A 16,778-nucleotide genomic window follows, 5' to 3' on the forward strand; every position below is an offset into this window, starting at 1 on the left:
ACCCGGATCTCGACCCGTATCTCGAATTTGAGTCTGTTGATGAAATGGCCTTCCAGAAACACATCCGAAATTTTTGCAACGGGCATGACCAACGTTTCAAACAACAAACGGTTGTCTTTGACAAACCCCTCTTGCCAGAGAGCCAAAAAACGCTCCTCCAACGTCCCCTCTTGGGTGGAAGGAAACCTGCTTAGAATCCCCTGTTTGAGTTCTTCCCAAGACTCCCTTTCGCCTTGTCTCCCACTGGAACCACGCAAGAGCCCCTGCTTCAAAACACAGAGCAACCATCTCAATTTTCTCCTCCTTCGATAGCTGATTTACAATAAAATACCGTTCGGCTTGGAAAATCCATTCACTGGGATTTTCCCCCTAAAAAATTGACATCTCCAGCCTTCGTCCACAAACTTTCGGCCACCAATTTCCTTTGATTTCACCCTCAAACTCCTTGCTCAATCCAATCCCAGGTGACACCTCAGAATTCTAGATGAATTCCGAAGGCCGATCCCCCGCTTTCCCCTTGTTCTTCCTCTCTCGTTCTTGTTCCTCCCATCTAGTCCTCATGTATGCAAACTACTCTAGCATGATCACGACATTCTTCTCCATCGTCTGCACCTCTCCTCTCATGGCGTTGACTCCCTTCTACATACCTTCCATCTTCACCTCCAATTCCCTTACTCTTTTTGTCAGATTCACCATCAGGATTGTTGGGCTCTGATACCAAATTGATGGGTTCATCGAAAAATGTATAGAATTTCCAATATTATAAAGAAGAAACACTGCTTGAGTTCAATCCAAGACTACAAGCAATAAACGGAAAACAAAATTGGGCGTTCAAGAGGCCTAGACTCTCCTCTGTTTACACTTAATTCCAGCCTACCTTCTCTCTTCTCCTCCGCCTATTTATATCTTCCTCCTACCCTCTCTTTTGCTCCCTCTTAACAGAATTGGTTGTGCACATGCTGACTGTTACATCTGCATGCTGTATTACATTTCTACCCTCTTGCACACATGCTGGTTGTTACACTAGCATATGCCAAATCACTATTCTACCCTTGATGCTTTCTGCTTGCTGCGTCTCTGGTAGGTCCAATGCACCAGCAGCCTATCATGTACCTTGTATTAGCAGTTATTACCGGTTGTACTAGAGGCTAGCTATAGCAGTTGTACTTAGAAGGTCTGCCTATGGTTGTACTTAATTTTGAATTTGGCAGCCTTGTTGGTGCCAACCCCTGCTGCTAGGATCAGTATATAAGAACTGATCCAGCCTAATACTGTTAAAACCGAAACTATGATCTCTCAAGAATCACTCAAGAACCTCACTGAATTCAAACCAACATTGAATACTGAAAGTAGAAAATAAAAACAGAATTAAATATAGAGAAAAGCAAACCAGATTGCAACACACAAGATATACCCTGGTTCATGCCATTTACATGGCACTACATCCAGTAATTCAAGAAGCAACCAATCCACTAGAAACGAATAAGAAACCAGTACAAGAATACCCCTCTTTCACTCCACCTTGCCTCTCGAATACAATACTCTAATGAAGACAACAAGAACTAGTATCGCACAGCTCTTACTCTCGCCTCTCACTGAATCCGAACACAAGGAATGAAAGATATGAAAGTTTGATGATCATGGCTAACCCCCGCACCCTTCTATTAATAGACTAGATGGGCGGAACTCCCTAAGGGAAAATAACTAACTTATAAAAGTCAAATCTACCCTTAATAAAACAATTAGTTACATTTATGTCCTATTAACTAACTGTTGCCAAGACATCTTTATTTCTTCCTGATTTCTTCAATAAATCCAGCATTCAATTACTTTAGGCAAAACAGTAACAAATACAAATCATCAAAGAAATATTATTCAGTCAATCTGATTTCTATCTCTTAATTTCTCCCTAATTTCTCTCGGTTCTTCCTGATCCCTCTCTGTTCTCTCTGAACTTCTGCCTTTGTTCTCTGATTTCTCCCTCCCTCTCTGTTCTCTCTTGCTCGATATCTTCCAATTTCTCACTTAAAACCCTAGCTCAACCCAAGGATCATGACACTTAAATAATACAGTTGACACTCGCAATGCAGGGAGCCTCGTGCAGTGGGGAGGTCTCTTTTTTCTCTTAAAATTTGGAGAGTTTAGAAAGAGTTAGTGAGATTCCACATAAAATGAACCAGCAGTTGATGCTTTTGTTCATTGCTTTGTCTTTTTATATGGAATTAGCATCATGGTATTCAGTATTTGTTACTCATTATTGGCATTGAATTTGTGCACTTTGTCAGGTAGTTTTTCTAGTGAAAGGACCAATTTATTTGGTTTGCATAAGCTGTACGGAGGAGCCTTACGAGTCATTAAGGGGGCAACTGGAGCTTATTTATGGTCAGGTAGAGTTTTGTCCTTCCATTGAAGTGTGTTTTTGCATCTTTTATGGTCTTTAAAGACTAACGAGGCATTTCACAAAGCCTTTGATTTTTTGTTCTTAGTTTTCAGTTATGGTTTTCATTTTCTTCTTTTGGTGTAGTTTTGTTTTCATTTTCAACTAAAAAAATTAAAACTTAACATTTTGTTTGCAAATTTTGGTTTTTTTTTTGTTTCCTTTTGATTTTTTGTTTTTTTCCTCCCTTCTTTCCCTTCTCCTCTCCAGGACTGACCTCTGATGACTGTTGGTGACTAAGGTTGCCAGTGCTGGAGAGGGAAGGGGAGGGCATGAAAGTGAAAATGAGTTGCAAATTGTAAAAGCACATTTTTGTTATTTTGATTTCTTTTTCAGAAATTTTTAAAAAATTTCAATTTTTTTGAAAATAAAAACAAGTAATCAAACATCAATTCTATTTTTGTTTTCAAAACAGTTGAACTAAATAGAAGCCTTACCAAAGGGCCCATAGTAATTGTTTAATCCCACATTTTCTCTTAAATATGTCTGAACTACCAACTGTGCATTTGTGCAGTGTCTTAGTAATTGCTTAATCTCACATTTTCTCTTAAATATGCTAGCGTCTCAGTTCCTCATTCTATTGTTGATGTGAATGCAGATGATACTTATTCTCACAAAGTCTGTAAACAGATGTTTCGAGAAGAATCCAAAGTTTGACATGACACCTTTGCTTGGAGGAACAGATGATGTCTTCTCTTCTCTCATCCATTCTTTCAGTTGGTTTGTTCTCCACTCTCTTCTTGGACGACTACTACATGAAAAATTTTATGGTCTATTGAATTTCATGGCTACCTTATTTAGCTAACTTGATGAAGCAAAGAGATCAGGTTCTTTCCTGATATGAAGGAAACTGTTTTTAATCTTCACGACTTCCAAATTTCCAATTCATATCCTTAATAACAGATATCTGCTGGATGTCTTATTTCCGTGATATTTTTTTTTTTTCTTGTGTAGACCTGGAGAAATGACTAGCGAACTAGAATTCATGTAGCTAGCCCTGCTTAGTGGCTTTGATATGTTCTTGTTTAAAGATCTGGAAACTTCAGTTTAGACATACTTATCCTTTCTATGAACTTTCTTGGGATTTATCAGCAAACATTTTCTGGGGTGATGATTATCCAATGTTTAGAGGATTGGTCCAGGCAATCATCCAAAGTACAATGGACAGTGCACATGTGAAAAATATATAGAAACTATGTAATAGATTTTGAATTAGGAAAATAATAAGACTGCCAACTTAAATTGATCTAGCCTTGTGACTTTTCCTATGTATTCTTAAGCCACGGAAATCATGTTTTGTCACTCAGCTATATCTGAGGGACAATATGTTTGTTAATCCACAATATTTCTTCTCTTTTTGCTACTTAAGGCATGTTAATTTTGGTCTACCCCTTGCTCTGGCATTTCATTGATGGTATTTATTTTACCCAATCTTCAGAAGAGCTGCTGCTGGGCTTTTGGCAGATGGCATAGTTTTGTCTTACTTTATCTTCAGACTAATTTAATTATTTGATGTTCATTGCTAATTTTGATCTGAAGTTTTATGTTGTGATGTTTATGTAACTCATCATCATTGTCACTGCTTGTCTTTTCACAGATGACATAATCGTTAGTTTTATCTCATTTTGTCTTCAATTTTAGCGCTTCTTTAATTATTTTTGTTCATTACTGATTTTTTTTTTTAATTTTAGCACATATAATCCCCGACCAATCATGTTTCCTTCTTGTATAGGTTAGTATCGTAATGTCAACTATGTGATGAAACATGACCATATTTACTTATCATCATCACCACCATTTAATGAAACTTTTTCATATGAAGATGGTGTTGGAAGTTTATCTCATCATTCCCTCACTAGAGAGTTTGTGTTAAAAAGGGCGTCCGGTGTAAAATTTTGCCACATTATTCTTTTGCATGAATATGTATTGTCAATGACTTTTAGAAGTCAATTAACATTATGAATGACATGCCACAAACCCTAGCTTGGATAGGATAGGGTGCAACTAATGACTATGGTAACATATTATCTCCAACATCCACTTTTGCTAAGTCTTATCTTAACGTTTTTTTTTTCAAGTGTCCATTTTATCCTTTTGAGAGTGGCTATAATAAATATTTTGTTGAATATTCCATCCAATTCAGTGGTATATGTCAACTGGATGATACTCTACAAAACTCTCCTTGCTGCCAGGATAAAAAGTAAATAAAATCAACTAGATTGATTTCGTGAACCTTATCGTTTCCCCATCTCTCCCTTCCCGTGAACAATGAATTGACTCTAGTTTTGTTGATGATATTTTTCATACCTTCCTTTCAAGTTTTACATATTTTAACAATCAGAGTTCTAAATGATTGTTCTGTAATTCTTCCTGTTTAGAGTTTGATTATACTCTGATTTAGACATTAGATCTTTGTCATTGGAGCAAGAAATGCCATCCTAGACATAACTATAACCACGGCTTTCTCCAAAAGATGAGTTATATTGAGAGTAATTGATATATCAAATGTTTTCAAGAAAATATAAGGACTTATGATTGTGTTGTTTTTTGAACAACATAATTTTATTTTTCTGAGAAGTATATTTTATGAAAAAGTTGATGATTTCAACAGGGTAAAGATTCTGAACCGTTCTATCTGATGCAGTTAGAGAATAGTAATGTGTGAGTTTTCGGTAGTGCCCCACCACTTACAATCCTATTTCAGATATTTGGCTCTTAGTGGGTGACATTACTCGCCATCTAGTGGGTTTAAGGATTGTTGTGTTGTTGTGTTTTGTATGGTGTGGCATTACTGCTGCCTATAGTGAAAATTTGAGAAGGTGACAATAGGTTATGTGCTCAGTGGATTTGGCCAATTACTCAATTTTTGGTTATCAGTTTCTTACTTCATGCATGTCTACTGAAATCCAATATCTGGACAGGCCAATTCAATATGGTGTATAAAATCTGTCTGTACTTGTCTGATGATACATCACCAACAATTTTTTTTTTGGAAGTATAACATATTGAATTTTGATATGTTTCTATAGATGATCATTACATTTATTTGGATGTTATGACTAAGTATAGATTAAAGCATAGAGTTATCTTACTAATCACGAATGTCTTTTTTTTTTTGGGGGGGGGTTAAATTTCTTAAAAATGGATAAGTATAGATTTAAGTAAGCAGTGATATTACTGGCCATGAATGTAATTTTTTTTATTAAATGTGTTCATAAAATGGATGGTTCTACTGACAACAAATCAACTCTCTAGTGATTTGCATATAATGTAATCTATTGATAAATTCTGCCAGTTATGCCTTTATAGTTCATTCAATAATGCTTCGTTTTCCTCTCTCTACTATCTGTAGTTCTTTGAACTTCTCTCCCATAGCATATGTTGGCCTTCTAAATATTCTCAGGTAGTAGTTAGAAGATATTTGATTATATTATTCATTTTACTATTTCAGAATAATTATGACACTGAAGTTTACTTCAACCTGATAAGCTTAGCAGATTGTAAAAGATGTATATATTTCTTTTGTTTGTTTACTCAGTTGATTCCAATATAATCTTGCTAATTTCTTCGTTTCAGGAACCCGGGCACTTTTCTTCATGCATATACTTGTCTTCCCCTTGCTTACTCAACTAGGCAAACTGCAAGTGCCATATTGCAGGATGTTGCTGATTCAGGGGTCTTGTTTGCAATATTGATGTGCAAACACAAGGTTTTGTTTTCTTCTTCTTATTCTACTGTTCTGCTTCCTTACGGATACCAATAATAGTCAGAAAATTTGCTAAACTGAAAGCTTAAATTGCAGGTTGTGAGTCTTGTTGGCGCACAAAAAGAATCTCTCCATCCTGATGATATACTGCTACTCTCCAATTTTGTTATGTCATCTGAATCATTTAGGCAAGTACAATCTGTACAACTGAGAAACAATATCTTAATTCTTTTTAAGAGCTACACCACTCAATACTGGCTGGACATTTAAAAGCTTTGGTGCTACTGCAAGAATCTGTCATTCAAATGAGATTCTTGTGGCAAGTGTGTTTATGATACCTTGTCCAATGTGCTTAGTAGAACTTGTCACATGCCCTAAATGCAAAATGTTCACCTTTTAAAGAGCGTCTAGCCACATCACCATCAGTTTCCAACCAACTAACTACTCTAACAACCATGCTAGCTGTTTATACAAGAGCTAGTTATTCCCGCCTAACTTCTTCAGTTAGCCCTAACAGCTGGCTTTCCCCCCAATTACAATCATATTCCCAGGGTCTTGACAGCATATTTGTTATTTAGGTCTAGTCACTAGGAAACACCCAACCATCCTGTTTAGCATTTGCTTCACCATCATTGCCAATTTTTTTCATTGACTCACAGTTTTGCTTGTGTCCGTGTTAGAGAAAGCGCACCATCCTTGGTTAATGTTGCTACCTGTCACAACCGTAGAGTTAGTTAGGGTTGTGATAGGAATTGGGAGAAGAAATCAGAATTGTAGGAGGGGGAAAATCAATAGAAAGGGGGAGAGATATTGAGAGAAAGGGAGAGAACTTGAGGGAGATTGGGGAGAGTCTTAGAGAGAAATGAGAATTAAGAATTCATTCAAATCAAGCATATCCATCCAACCACAGCTGAGGCTTATATATATAGCCTAACAGCCTCTCACGTACTCCCATATGCAATATAACAACTAGTCTAACTACCTATAGAATAAGACAAAACACTATAACAGAAAGAAAGAAAAGAAATTACAATTATTGTATATTATATGCCAACTCCTACTATTATATTTACTAATATATCCTTGGGTAATTCCTAGGGTCATGACAATTCCCCCCTCCTTGAGAGAGTTCTTGTCCTCAAGAACTTGCAACAAGTAGCCATTGTTTCATCCAATTCCCGCCTTTGCTATCTGATCTATCTTTCTTTCTCCTTCTAGGCCTCTTCTTCTTCCTCATTCTGAAGTGTCCAAGATCAACTCCAAGCCTAAGTCGCCCCACTTCCATAGGAGAAACTTTATCGGATGCAAGCCCCATCCCCTATAGCTATCCAATCAATTTTGGTCTTCCGTTGAAGAACATGATAAGCCACACCTGGCCTGATATTGTTAGTAGTTGGAACTTGGAGTCTAAAGGAAGAGTTAACTGTACCCATGGCTTCCTTGGATAGTCCATCCCCGTCCCATACAAGTAAGTAAGTTAAGCAAGTATCCCTAGCTGCAGTTATTGCATTTCCATCCATCCCACTGCCATGTTCTATTGCAAAGTTACCAGCAATATCCTGGAAATGCAGCAATGGGAAATTGCTGACTTGCCTTAGATACTTAGATGAGGCTTACTTGTAAGCTTCAGAACTAGGTGTTGCCACAACCCCAATTCCAACAGTCGATTCCTCTGTCAATACAATAGATAGAAACATGAATTTTACCGCTGGAGCAAGAACCACTAGAGCAGCTGTAGTTCCATCCCTTACTACCAAACTTTTGACTTCTTCAGTTATCTCTCTCAGCTTCCCACCAATTATCAGCTGTCCTTGAAATTCCTTGTCCAATCCACACATCTTCACAATGTTAGAAGATGTTTCCACTAGAGATACATGCTCAATCATGCCATTTCCAGTGATAGTAAGGGACTCAATCTTCCTTGCCAACCAAAACCAGCCCTGATATTGTAGCTCACCAATCGGAATTTGAACAATTGCAACAACAGGAAACTCCTTTCCCAGAGCTGTTTCCTGATCATTGTCGTACACACCATACTTATCTTCTCCACTTTCCTCTTCCAGCCTTTCAGTAAGTACTTCCTGAGGTATTATTTCTTCTTCTAACTCCTCAATCACTGCAGCTGAATCACTCTCCGATTCTAGAGATTCCTTGGTGTCTCCTGTCATTCCCAACAACTGATTAAATGCCTCAAGCATCTCTTGTTTTGGACTTCCGCTATTATCATCTGGATCATCCTCATCAACAACCTCATTTCCAAATGAATCAGAGTACTCCTTTAATTCTTCTTTTATCCAAACACCTTGAGCCAAGCCCTCAAACTTTTTGTTGTTGCTGTCAGCACTGTCCTGACAACCACCATCCTTGTCAATTCCACCGAAACCAGCATCCTTCTTCCACTCCACTCCAAGGAATTCTTCCTTGTTAAAACTTCCGTGATAATCATCAAAGTATTCTATCTAAAAGTTGTAATGATACTTCTTAATAAGTATCATCGCAAACTCTTGCAGCTTCTCGCGTATCATAAGACCATATTCCTTGCTCGTATCCCGTATCCCATTGGTTGTTCCTTTGTTCTTGTTGCTGCCAACTGAAAATGCAGCCTTCTTTGGTTGCCATTGAGGCTCCATTTCAGCTGAAAATGAAACATTCTTCTGCTGCACTGCAATTGAGGGCTCATCTACTCCATGTATGCACTGCTCCCAATGCCCTCACGAGCAGGTCGTCCCCCCTGAAAATGCAACACCCTTCTACTGCGATTGAGACTCCAATGTCCTCGTGCGTGCACTACTCCTCCTGGTTGAAATCTCACTGGCTAGAAAAGCAATAGGCCAAGAAAACGCAGCCCTTTCCATCATAATTCCTCACACTTCCTGCTTCTAACTTAGCAATTGGCTGCTTGAATCCGATTGTTGTGCTGATTGACCAACCACAAAATTTACCAAATCTGTTTTTCCTTTCCACCAATTTGAACCGAGAGCCGTCGAGAAGTAACAGCCTATGAATAATCAGAAATTAACCGTCAAGGAGCGTCAGAACATAACCGAGAGCCGCCTCCCGATCAACGCAGCATTCACAACAGCGCTCCTAGATCTGAATTTTAGCACCTCAGATCTGGGTCCTCTTCCTAGATCGCCCGAAGCACCAACAATCACCTGGCTCGTCAGAGTTAGATGCGCTAAATCACCTTGGTTCTAGCAGCTTCGATCGAAATAGCTGCTCGCCGTGGATTTCGGAAACCTACTGCGCAACTCTGCTTTTGAGGTCACCCTCTTGAGTCGCACTATCTCGCCTGGAATCGCCTTGCTTCCAAAAAATCCCTTTTGATAATCACTGGCCGGTTGCAACTCTAAAAATTGCTCCAAGTTCTAACAGCAATTGTCAAGATGCAACAATCGCTTCCAGAGTAATTCCTTACTCATTGAAATGTCAGCTCTGAATCGGATCGGAACAACCTCTCAACAGCCAAGAAGCACTGTTGGAATTCGTTTCCTGTGACCAATTTACAATGATCGAATGAACCGTTTTTGTCGAAATCTCAGTCGAGAACCAACACTAATCATCATCCGCTTCACCCAATCATTGTCCAACACTCCAAATCTGTTTCGACTGCAATTTTCGATCAACCTAAATTGCTCTAGGAGTTGCTGGAAGCTTCGTCGGAATCGCCTGGCCCAGTGGCCTTCAAATTCCGAACAGAAATGACAGCAAATAATCGATCGGAATTCACCAAGGGAATCGTTGGGGCTGCTCGCCTTCCTTGCTCAGTCAACACTTCTCGGAATTCTCAAGTCGGAAGCCAATCCTCCTGCTTCGCGTTTGAAATTCACGCAACACAACAGAGCTTCGACATGTAGTGACTATGAATTAGCGTCAAAAATTACAAAGCAATAGGAGGACCATCACTAGGAAATTGTTCGAATCTATCCCTAGTCGTCTTGCTCTGCCGATCCTAACGTGCTGCTAAGATCGCGAGAATTACCTTTCGAACGGTTTGTCTTCAATTCCGAACAGAGTTACCACCACTCTTAGCCGAGAGTCACTCTTCCGTGCGTCGGAATCAAATTCCGAGATTCAATTGCATCGGACAGTATCCATCGGAATTTAATCAACAAAGAAAACCACCCATATCACTATATTTGCCTCAATTCCATCTAGAATAGATTGAAATCGCAGCCGAGGAACATGCTCTGATACCATTTGTCACAACCGTAGGGTTAGTTAGGGTTGTGATAGGAATTGGGAGAAGAAATCAGAATTGTAGGAGGGGGAAAATCAATAGAAAGAGGAAGAGATATTGAGAGAAATGAGGAGAACTTGAGGGAGATTGGAGAGAGTCTTAGAGAGAAATGAGAATTAAGAATTCATTCAAATCAAGCATATCCATCCAACCATAGCTGAGGCTTATATATAGCCTAACAGCCTCCCACGTACTTTCATATGCAATATAACAACTAGTCTAACTACTTATAGAATAGGACAAAACACTATAACATAAAGAAAGAAAAGAAATTACAATTATTGTATATTGTATGCCAACTCCTACTATTATATTTACTAATATATCCTTGGGTAATTCCTAGGGTCATGACACTACCATATATCACCCTCCCAATATAACATTGTTTTTATGATGTTGTGCTGGAGGTGGAGGAAGTATATCAAAGGGAAATGGTTGTGTCCCCAAATTATTGGCACTTTATGAGAGAAACATGCATTGCCATGTTAGCAACTCCTTTTTCTTTCTTGGTTTATAACTGAAAATTCTGGGCCAATCATGGGTTGTCTCTGCAGGTTGACTTCATGTAGTCCACATACCTTTATCATATGTATCCCGACCTGGTCCTTAACTTTAAAAATCCCCAAGATCCATTCTGAAGATGCATCACTCAAAAATGTCATCTTGATTTCTGGTGAGGATTAGATGGCTTGGCTAGGCATCTTGGTCGTGTCCTTGACTTTTTTGAGTGGGGTGTCACCCCCACAACTTTCCCAAGCTAAGACATGCGGCACTTGACACAACTCAAGCCCACCTTGGTGGCTAAGTCACCCTTCCCCACACCTATTAGGATGGAGGCACATCCTTCTAGATAGAGAAACTAACTGTGATCCTTCAGAAGAATACTTCACTCTATTCCAGGATGATTACAAATGAAAGCTTACAACTCTTGTATGGACTCCTAACTTATTCTAGAACCTTCCTACCAAATGACTGAACTACCCCTAGATATTACAAGAGAATATTCCAGAATATAGAAGAACATGCAAGAGTATAAGAGAACACTCTAGAGCATAGTAGAATACTTTAGCATCATCCAGATTCTATGATTCCTAGAATCCTCTAGAACCTTCCAACAGCTAGAAGTCCCTAGAACGCCCCAAAAAACCCTTGGACCTCCTGGAGACTTACAGCCTAGTCTAGGATATTCTACATCCTCTTGGAACCATCCAAGATCGTCTAGAATACACCACAAGGTTCTAGAACCTTCTAGGTAACCTCTGCTCTCTTCCTTCTTCTGCCTCCACCATGCCTGCAGCCAGCGTCACCAACATGGCTTGGCACACATCTCCCATGCATGTAGGCATACTCCATAGCCATTCCCTCATGTTGGTGCATTCCAACTTGCCTCCGTGTTGCCACAGGGCTCTTCATCCTGCCAAGCTCCCCCATTGCTGCATGTTGAGTTGCTTTCGTGTGGCCATGGGGTTCTGCTGGCCCTAGCATGACACACACCCAGGCACTCATCCTTAGCTACACATAATGCCTGTTGAATGTCCTAATCATGCTCCACTGCTCATGCGCAACACTGGCTGTCACCCAAATTGGCTGCGCATGATAGGGGGTACTAAATGACTTTGATTCCTTGTAACTGGGGAGTGGCAATCTTGGAAAAGGAAACTATGCAGTTTGTAACATTTGAACTAGTTATTTTCGCATCCGAATGGGGCTGAACAACTCATTGTTATGTGAACCATGAATGTTGTTTATTTTTTATTTCATCTCTAGAGAAACAAATTTTGATTTAATAATTTAAACTGTTCTGAATATTTGACAGATTACTTTGACATCTGTCCTGAGCAGCTAGAATCCATGCAGGTAGGATTGTTATGTGGTCAGAAATTAAGACAAACTACATAGAATTTATTTATCAGCTTGCTAAATCTACTGATGCTCTTAGCTTCCCATGCCCACCCTCATTTGCTAGTGACTGATGAGGTAGACAATGTCCCCTCATTTGTTGTTTCCCTGACCTGATTGTGGGAAGTAATTGATATTTAAATGAAAGAGTGCCCGTTCTATTTATACCCTTTTAACATATCACAGGATGTGTACTGCTTAGTGTTGGTCCTAGAAGGTTGAACTCTTACTTGCTTTTGTATTTCTTGAGGGACACACATTAACTTGTTACAGCTCAAAAAAGAAAACAGGAAAAAAAAAAAAAAAGAGTATGGATCATTATTAAAATGCCTTGAGAATTGACTTGTTTTCATATATTAATTATGTACTTTGAATCCCAAAATGAAATCTGCATTGCTTATAGGATGTAGTATACATCATTTATCAAAGGACCATGCTATTGGTACCCCTTGGACTACACAATGCATCACAAATGTCAAAAATACCCCTTGCGCCGCCTCACCGCCTCACTTCACCATCTTGGATGAAGGGTATTTTAGACATTTTAGCTACATTATGTAGCTCATGATTTACCAATAGCATTTTCCTTTATCAAAGCCCTATTGCTTTATAGCTGCATTATAAATCAGTGAAGGACATGAACTCAACTTTTATAAGTACTAAGAACATGACAGCAGTCAATGACTTTATTTCCGTTGAAGCTTAGTATTAGTGGCCCCAGAAAAACCAGTAAACATCCATGATTATGTTGGCAAAATGGAATTTATCTTGTAATTGAGCAATTTTTATCTTTTCGTGGATTTCATAAATTTCTGCCTGCAGGACATCTGAATCTTTCTCACCAATTTGCCTGCCAAGATATAATGCCGCGGCATTCTTGTATGCTTATGTCCATTATCTTGATGTAAGTGAGGCTTGGATTCTAATATTTTCCCAAATCCAATGCTTAATTGACTGGAATTGGTCACAGATTGCAGTTCATCTCAAAACCACAGAAATTACTGAATTTTGATACTGCAATTTTATTAGATAGATATTTTCTTTGTATTAGACTTCAAAATCATCAGTTTTGCAAGAAATTACAAGTAATAATACTCTTTGTGCCAGGTTGAGACATACCTAGTTTTGCTCACTACCAGCTCAGATGCCTTTTTTCATCTTAAAGATTGCAGGTAAATTATGGTTCATTAATTTGATGCATTGAGAGCATAGAATGTCAGAGTTACAATTTCTTATTTGAAATTACAATACAACTTTAGCCTGAAGAAAGATGCTGCATCTCTCTACTTAAAAAAATGAAATAAAAATTGACTGACTATTTGTTCCTAAGATAAGAACAAAACTGTTGGTTCTCTTCGCTCATTATTGTATTTAATGAATGTGCCCATTCTATAGGATTCGTATCGAAATGATCCTTTTGAAGTCAAATGTTCTCACTGAAGTTCAGAGGTCCATGATAGACGGCGGCATGCTTGTTGAGGGTTTGCCTGTTGATCCATCCCCTCATTTAGGTCAGCCTGGACTTTCAACTGATTCACTTGAGAGAGTCGGCGAAGCGTTTGTTGGTATTGGTGGTCCTGCTGGACTTTGGCATTTCATGTACCGGAGTATTTTTCTGGACCAGTATGTGTCTTCTGAATTCTCATCACCAATCAACAGTTTGCAACAGCAGAAAAGGTGAGTGTGTTAAGCTTTCTGGCAAGTTATGCAGATGCTTTAGCCTTTAGGTGTCATTCGATTTGGGAGCCAGTGATATCAATTGGTTTTTTTGTTTTACAGATTGTATAGAGCCTATCAAAAGCTTTATGCTTCCATGCATGATAAAGAAATTGGGCCCCACAAAACTCAGTTTAGAAGAGATGAGAACTATGGTAAGAACATCATTATTCTAATTAAATCTATTTTCAATTATGCAGCTTCAAGTTATCGGAGCAGCCAATTTTTAACTGTCACGGTAGAGATCTATCATATTCTTCTTTTTATTGTTTTGTTGTTATTATATTGATAGATGACTTAAATGAGACTTGAGGCTGCGTTTTTTTTGCATGGGAATGCAACCTAAGCCATTCAGGTTTCTTCTCCCAAGGGGATTCAATAAGATTAGTGTAGGAACAGTAGGGAAATGGCTTCAGGCATGAAAGAAACATAATCTCTTGATCTTAACAAAGGGCATAGATCCAACTGGAGGTTAAATATGATTGAAACTTTTTTTTTTTTAATAAAAAAAATATGGTTGAAACTTAAAACCTGAACTATAGGAACTATGGTTGCTAAGTTGGCTCCGGTTCTTGTATTGTGGTTAACATAAAGATATCTAGAAGAGGATGAATAAAAGTTATGAAGAGTGCAGCTTTGTTCACCAGAACCCTGTAGTATGAGATTAGAATATTGCAACTTTTTAAGTTTTGAGATCAGATTTGCCAGCCAGGTCCAGATTGTCCAATGGTCAAAGTGCAAGCTTTTGTCTTTACTTGGTTCCTTTTTCTTTATATTTACATTATGCATGGGTTGACTAGAGGACGTTTGAAGCTCTTTTTCTTAGTTAGGTAAAGTACAAATAGTAAGGATATTTTCTCTATATGTTGAACTGTCCTAAAGGAAAAGGTTGTCTGAAAGGACATAATATTTTCCTTTAGAATGTTTTTCCCTTGGTATAGTGTTTAGAGTTGTTTTTGTTTTTCTTTCCCCCAAATTCTTGTAATAAAACGTTCATGGACACCTTCGGAAATTATGTTGATTCTTTTCATCTGGCAGTTCTACTCTGCTGGGTCACCCAGGACTTCGAACTGTATGCCGCATTTGATCCCCTGGCGGACAAGGTTTGGTCTTTTGCTGATACTTATCAACTAATGTATTATATCATGATATACTAAATTTACTTATTTCTTAATAACATATCTTGTGATTGCACCTAATCACATATATGTTATATCTAGTATCAAAATAATTTTCAATATGTACCTGCATGTTATATTAGGTTGTCTCAGGCAATTCTTCAGGAATTGAATTCCCATTTACTGTAAATATTGATTATCTGGATGAACAGAAAAATCATCTGGATGGTCTGCCATAAATGGCCTGCTCGTTCACTATGTGTGAACAAGGGTCAATTTGAGAAAATTGGATATTGCAATTTTTTTTTTTTTATATAAAAGGAATAAAAAAGAGGTGAAAATTTTGTTATGGGTGAATAATATATAAAAAAAAAAAAAAACACTAAAACTTAATTATGAAACTGCATAAAGCAGGTAAGCAAGCTGTGTAGTTGATGCTGCAGGGCAAGATGGGGTGTGTGTAGTATGTAGTTTATACTTTATATATATATATATATGTGGGGTGTTGGTCCTCAGATCTGCTAGGTGGTTTTAAAATTGCAGGGTCTGGCGATAAAGGCATGCAACCGGGTGTGCCAATGGGTGAAGGACGTGGAAAATGAGATTTTCTTGTTGGGAGCTAGCCCTTTTTCATGGTGATTCTCCCGCCTAGTATCTTTGTAACTCAGGACATATTCAAGTTTTGTTTTCTAATTGAAGGCCTCCCTATATGCTGCCCCCCCATGTATTTTGCTTAGACATTATTCATCTATTTATTTAATTATTTAATTTGTTTCTTGGTTTGGCTTTTTTTTTTTTTGAGTAGATGGATGAAATGGGTGAGAGAGTGTTTGGGTGGCAATTAGCTAATCATTGGGTTTCATGGTAATGGAATTCTTTTCCACTCCGAGCCATCTTTTTTCAATGGAAGTCAAATTTGGATCAAAATCCGAGAAAATTACAAAAGTTTTGTCTCCCACTCACTCTCAGTCTCAGTTTACCTTTTGTCTATGAAGTCGAGTGAATGAATTTGAAGCCGTCCAGTCCATTTCCCTCCTGTCTATCTAAAAGCTGATTTAATCACTCACTCACTCACTCAATCGGAATACCAAGAATCATTCTTCAAGTGTTTTATAATAATAATAATAATAAGTCAATTCATATCACCGTCGGCAGAGCCTCTAAGATGGCGCCACGTGGAGTGACTGCATCGCAGTGGGACCACGTTATCGGACCCATAATTAATAGGAGTCACGTGGCTGCATGTAAATTACAGATTAAACTGGGGGTGCCCTCCTGCATTCATGAGATTCATTTTTCATTTATGTTTTGGGGGGGGGGGGGGGGGGGGAGGGAATTGACCCTCACATCCGCTCATTAATTTAGGGTGGTTGAGTGGAAGCTCCTTCGTTAACTAAAATAAATAATTTGTTTGTAAATAAATGATCAAAGAAAGAAGAAAAATGCCAATTTCTCTCAAGTGGCAGATGGCAGATGGAGTCGTCGGAGGAGGAGGGAGTAGAACTACGCAGACTTTATTTTAATCATTTCCTTCTTCCTCGCAAAGCAACTCGTATGAGCCTTACAGACAGACAAGACAACCAATACAAACTACATTGTTTGTTATACGAACGCAACGCAACGCAACGCAAGTACACAAAATGACAAACTAAACTAGTCAAA

The 16,778-nt window shown here is 38.4% G+C and overlaps 1 protein-coding gene across 1 annotated transcript in view; it reads left to right on the forward strand.

Annotated features, from left to right (window-relative positions):
• Positions 1 to 15,892, forward strand: part of LOC127804582 (vacuolar fusion protein MON1 homolog) — a 51,118-nt gene extending 35,226 nt beyond the window's left edge. The window contains exons 5-14 of the mRNA XM_052341457.1: positions 2,286 to 2,387; positions 3,036 to 3,157; positions 6,014 to 6,146; positions 6,240 to 6,331; positions 13,105 to 13,186; positions 13,390 to 13,454; positions 13,678 to 13,959; positions 14,062 to 14,153; positions 15,037 to 15,101; positions 15,660 to 15,892. Of these exons, the coding sequence (XP_052197417.1) occupies positions 2,286 to 2,387; positions 3,036 to 3,157; positions 6,014 to 6,146; positions 6,240 to 6,331; positions 13,105 to 13,186; positions 13,390 to 13,454; positions 13,678 to 13,959; positions 14,062 to 14,153; positions 15,037 to 15,101; positions 15,660 to 15,755 (1,131 nt within the window). The 3' untranslated portion in view covers positions 15,756 to 15,892. The remainder of the gene's footprint in view (positions 1 to 2,285; positions 2,388 to 3,035; positions 3,158 to 6,013; positions 6,147 to 6,239; positions 6,332 to 13,104; positions 13,187 to 13,389; positions 13,455 to 13,677; positions 13,960 to 14,061; positions 14,154 to 15,036; positions 15,102 to 15,659) is intronic.
• The last annotated feature ends 886 nt before the right edge of the window (positions 15,893 to 16,778 follow it).

The sequence above is a fragment of the Diospyros lotus genome, chromosome 1 (genome assembly GCF_014633365.1).
Source record: "Diospyros lotus cultivar Yz01 chromosome 1, ASM1463336v1, whole genome shotgun sequence".
Taxonomy (NCBI): domain Eukaryota; kingdom Viridiplantae; phylum Streptophyta; class Magnoliopsida; order Ericales; family Ebenaceae; genus Diospyros; species Diospyros lotus.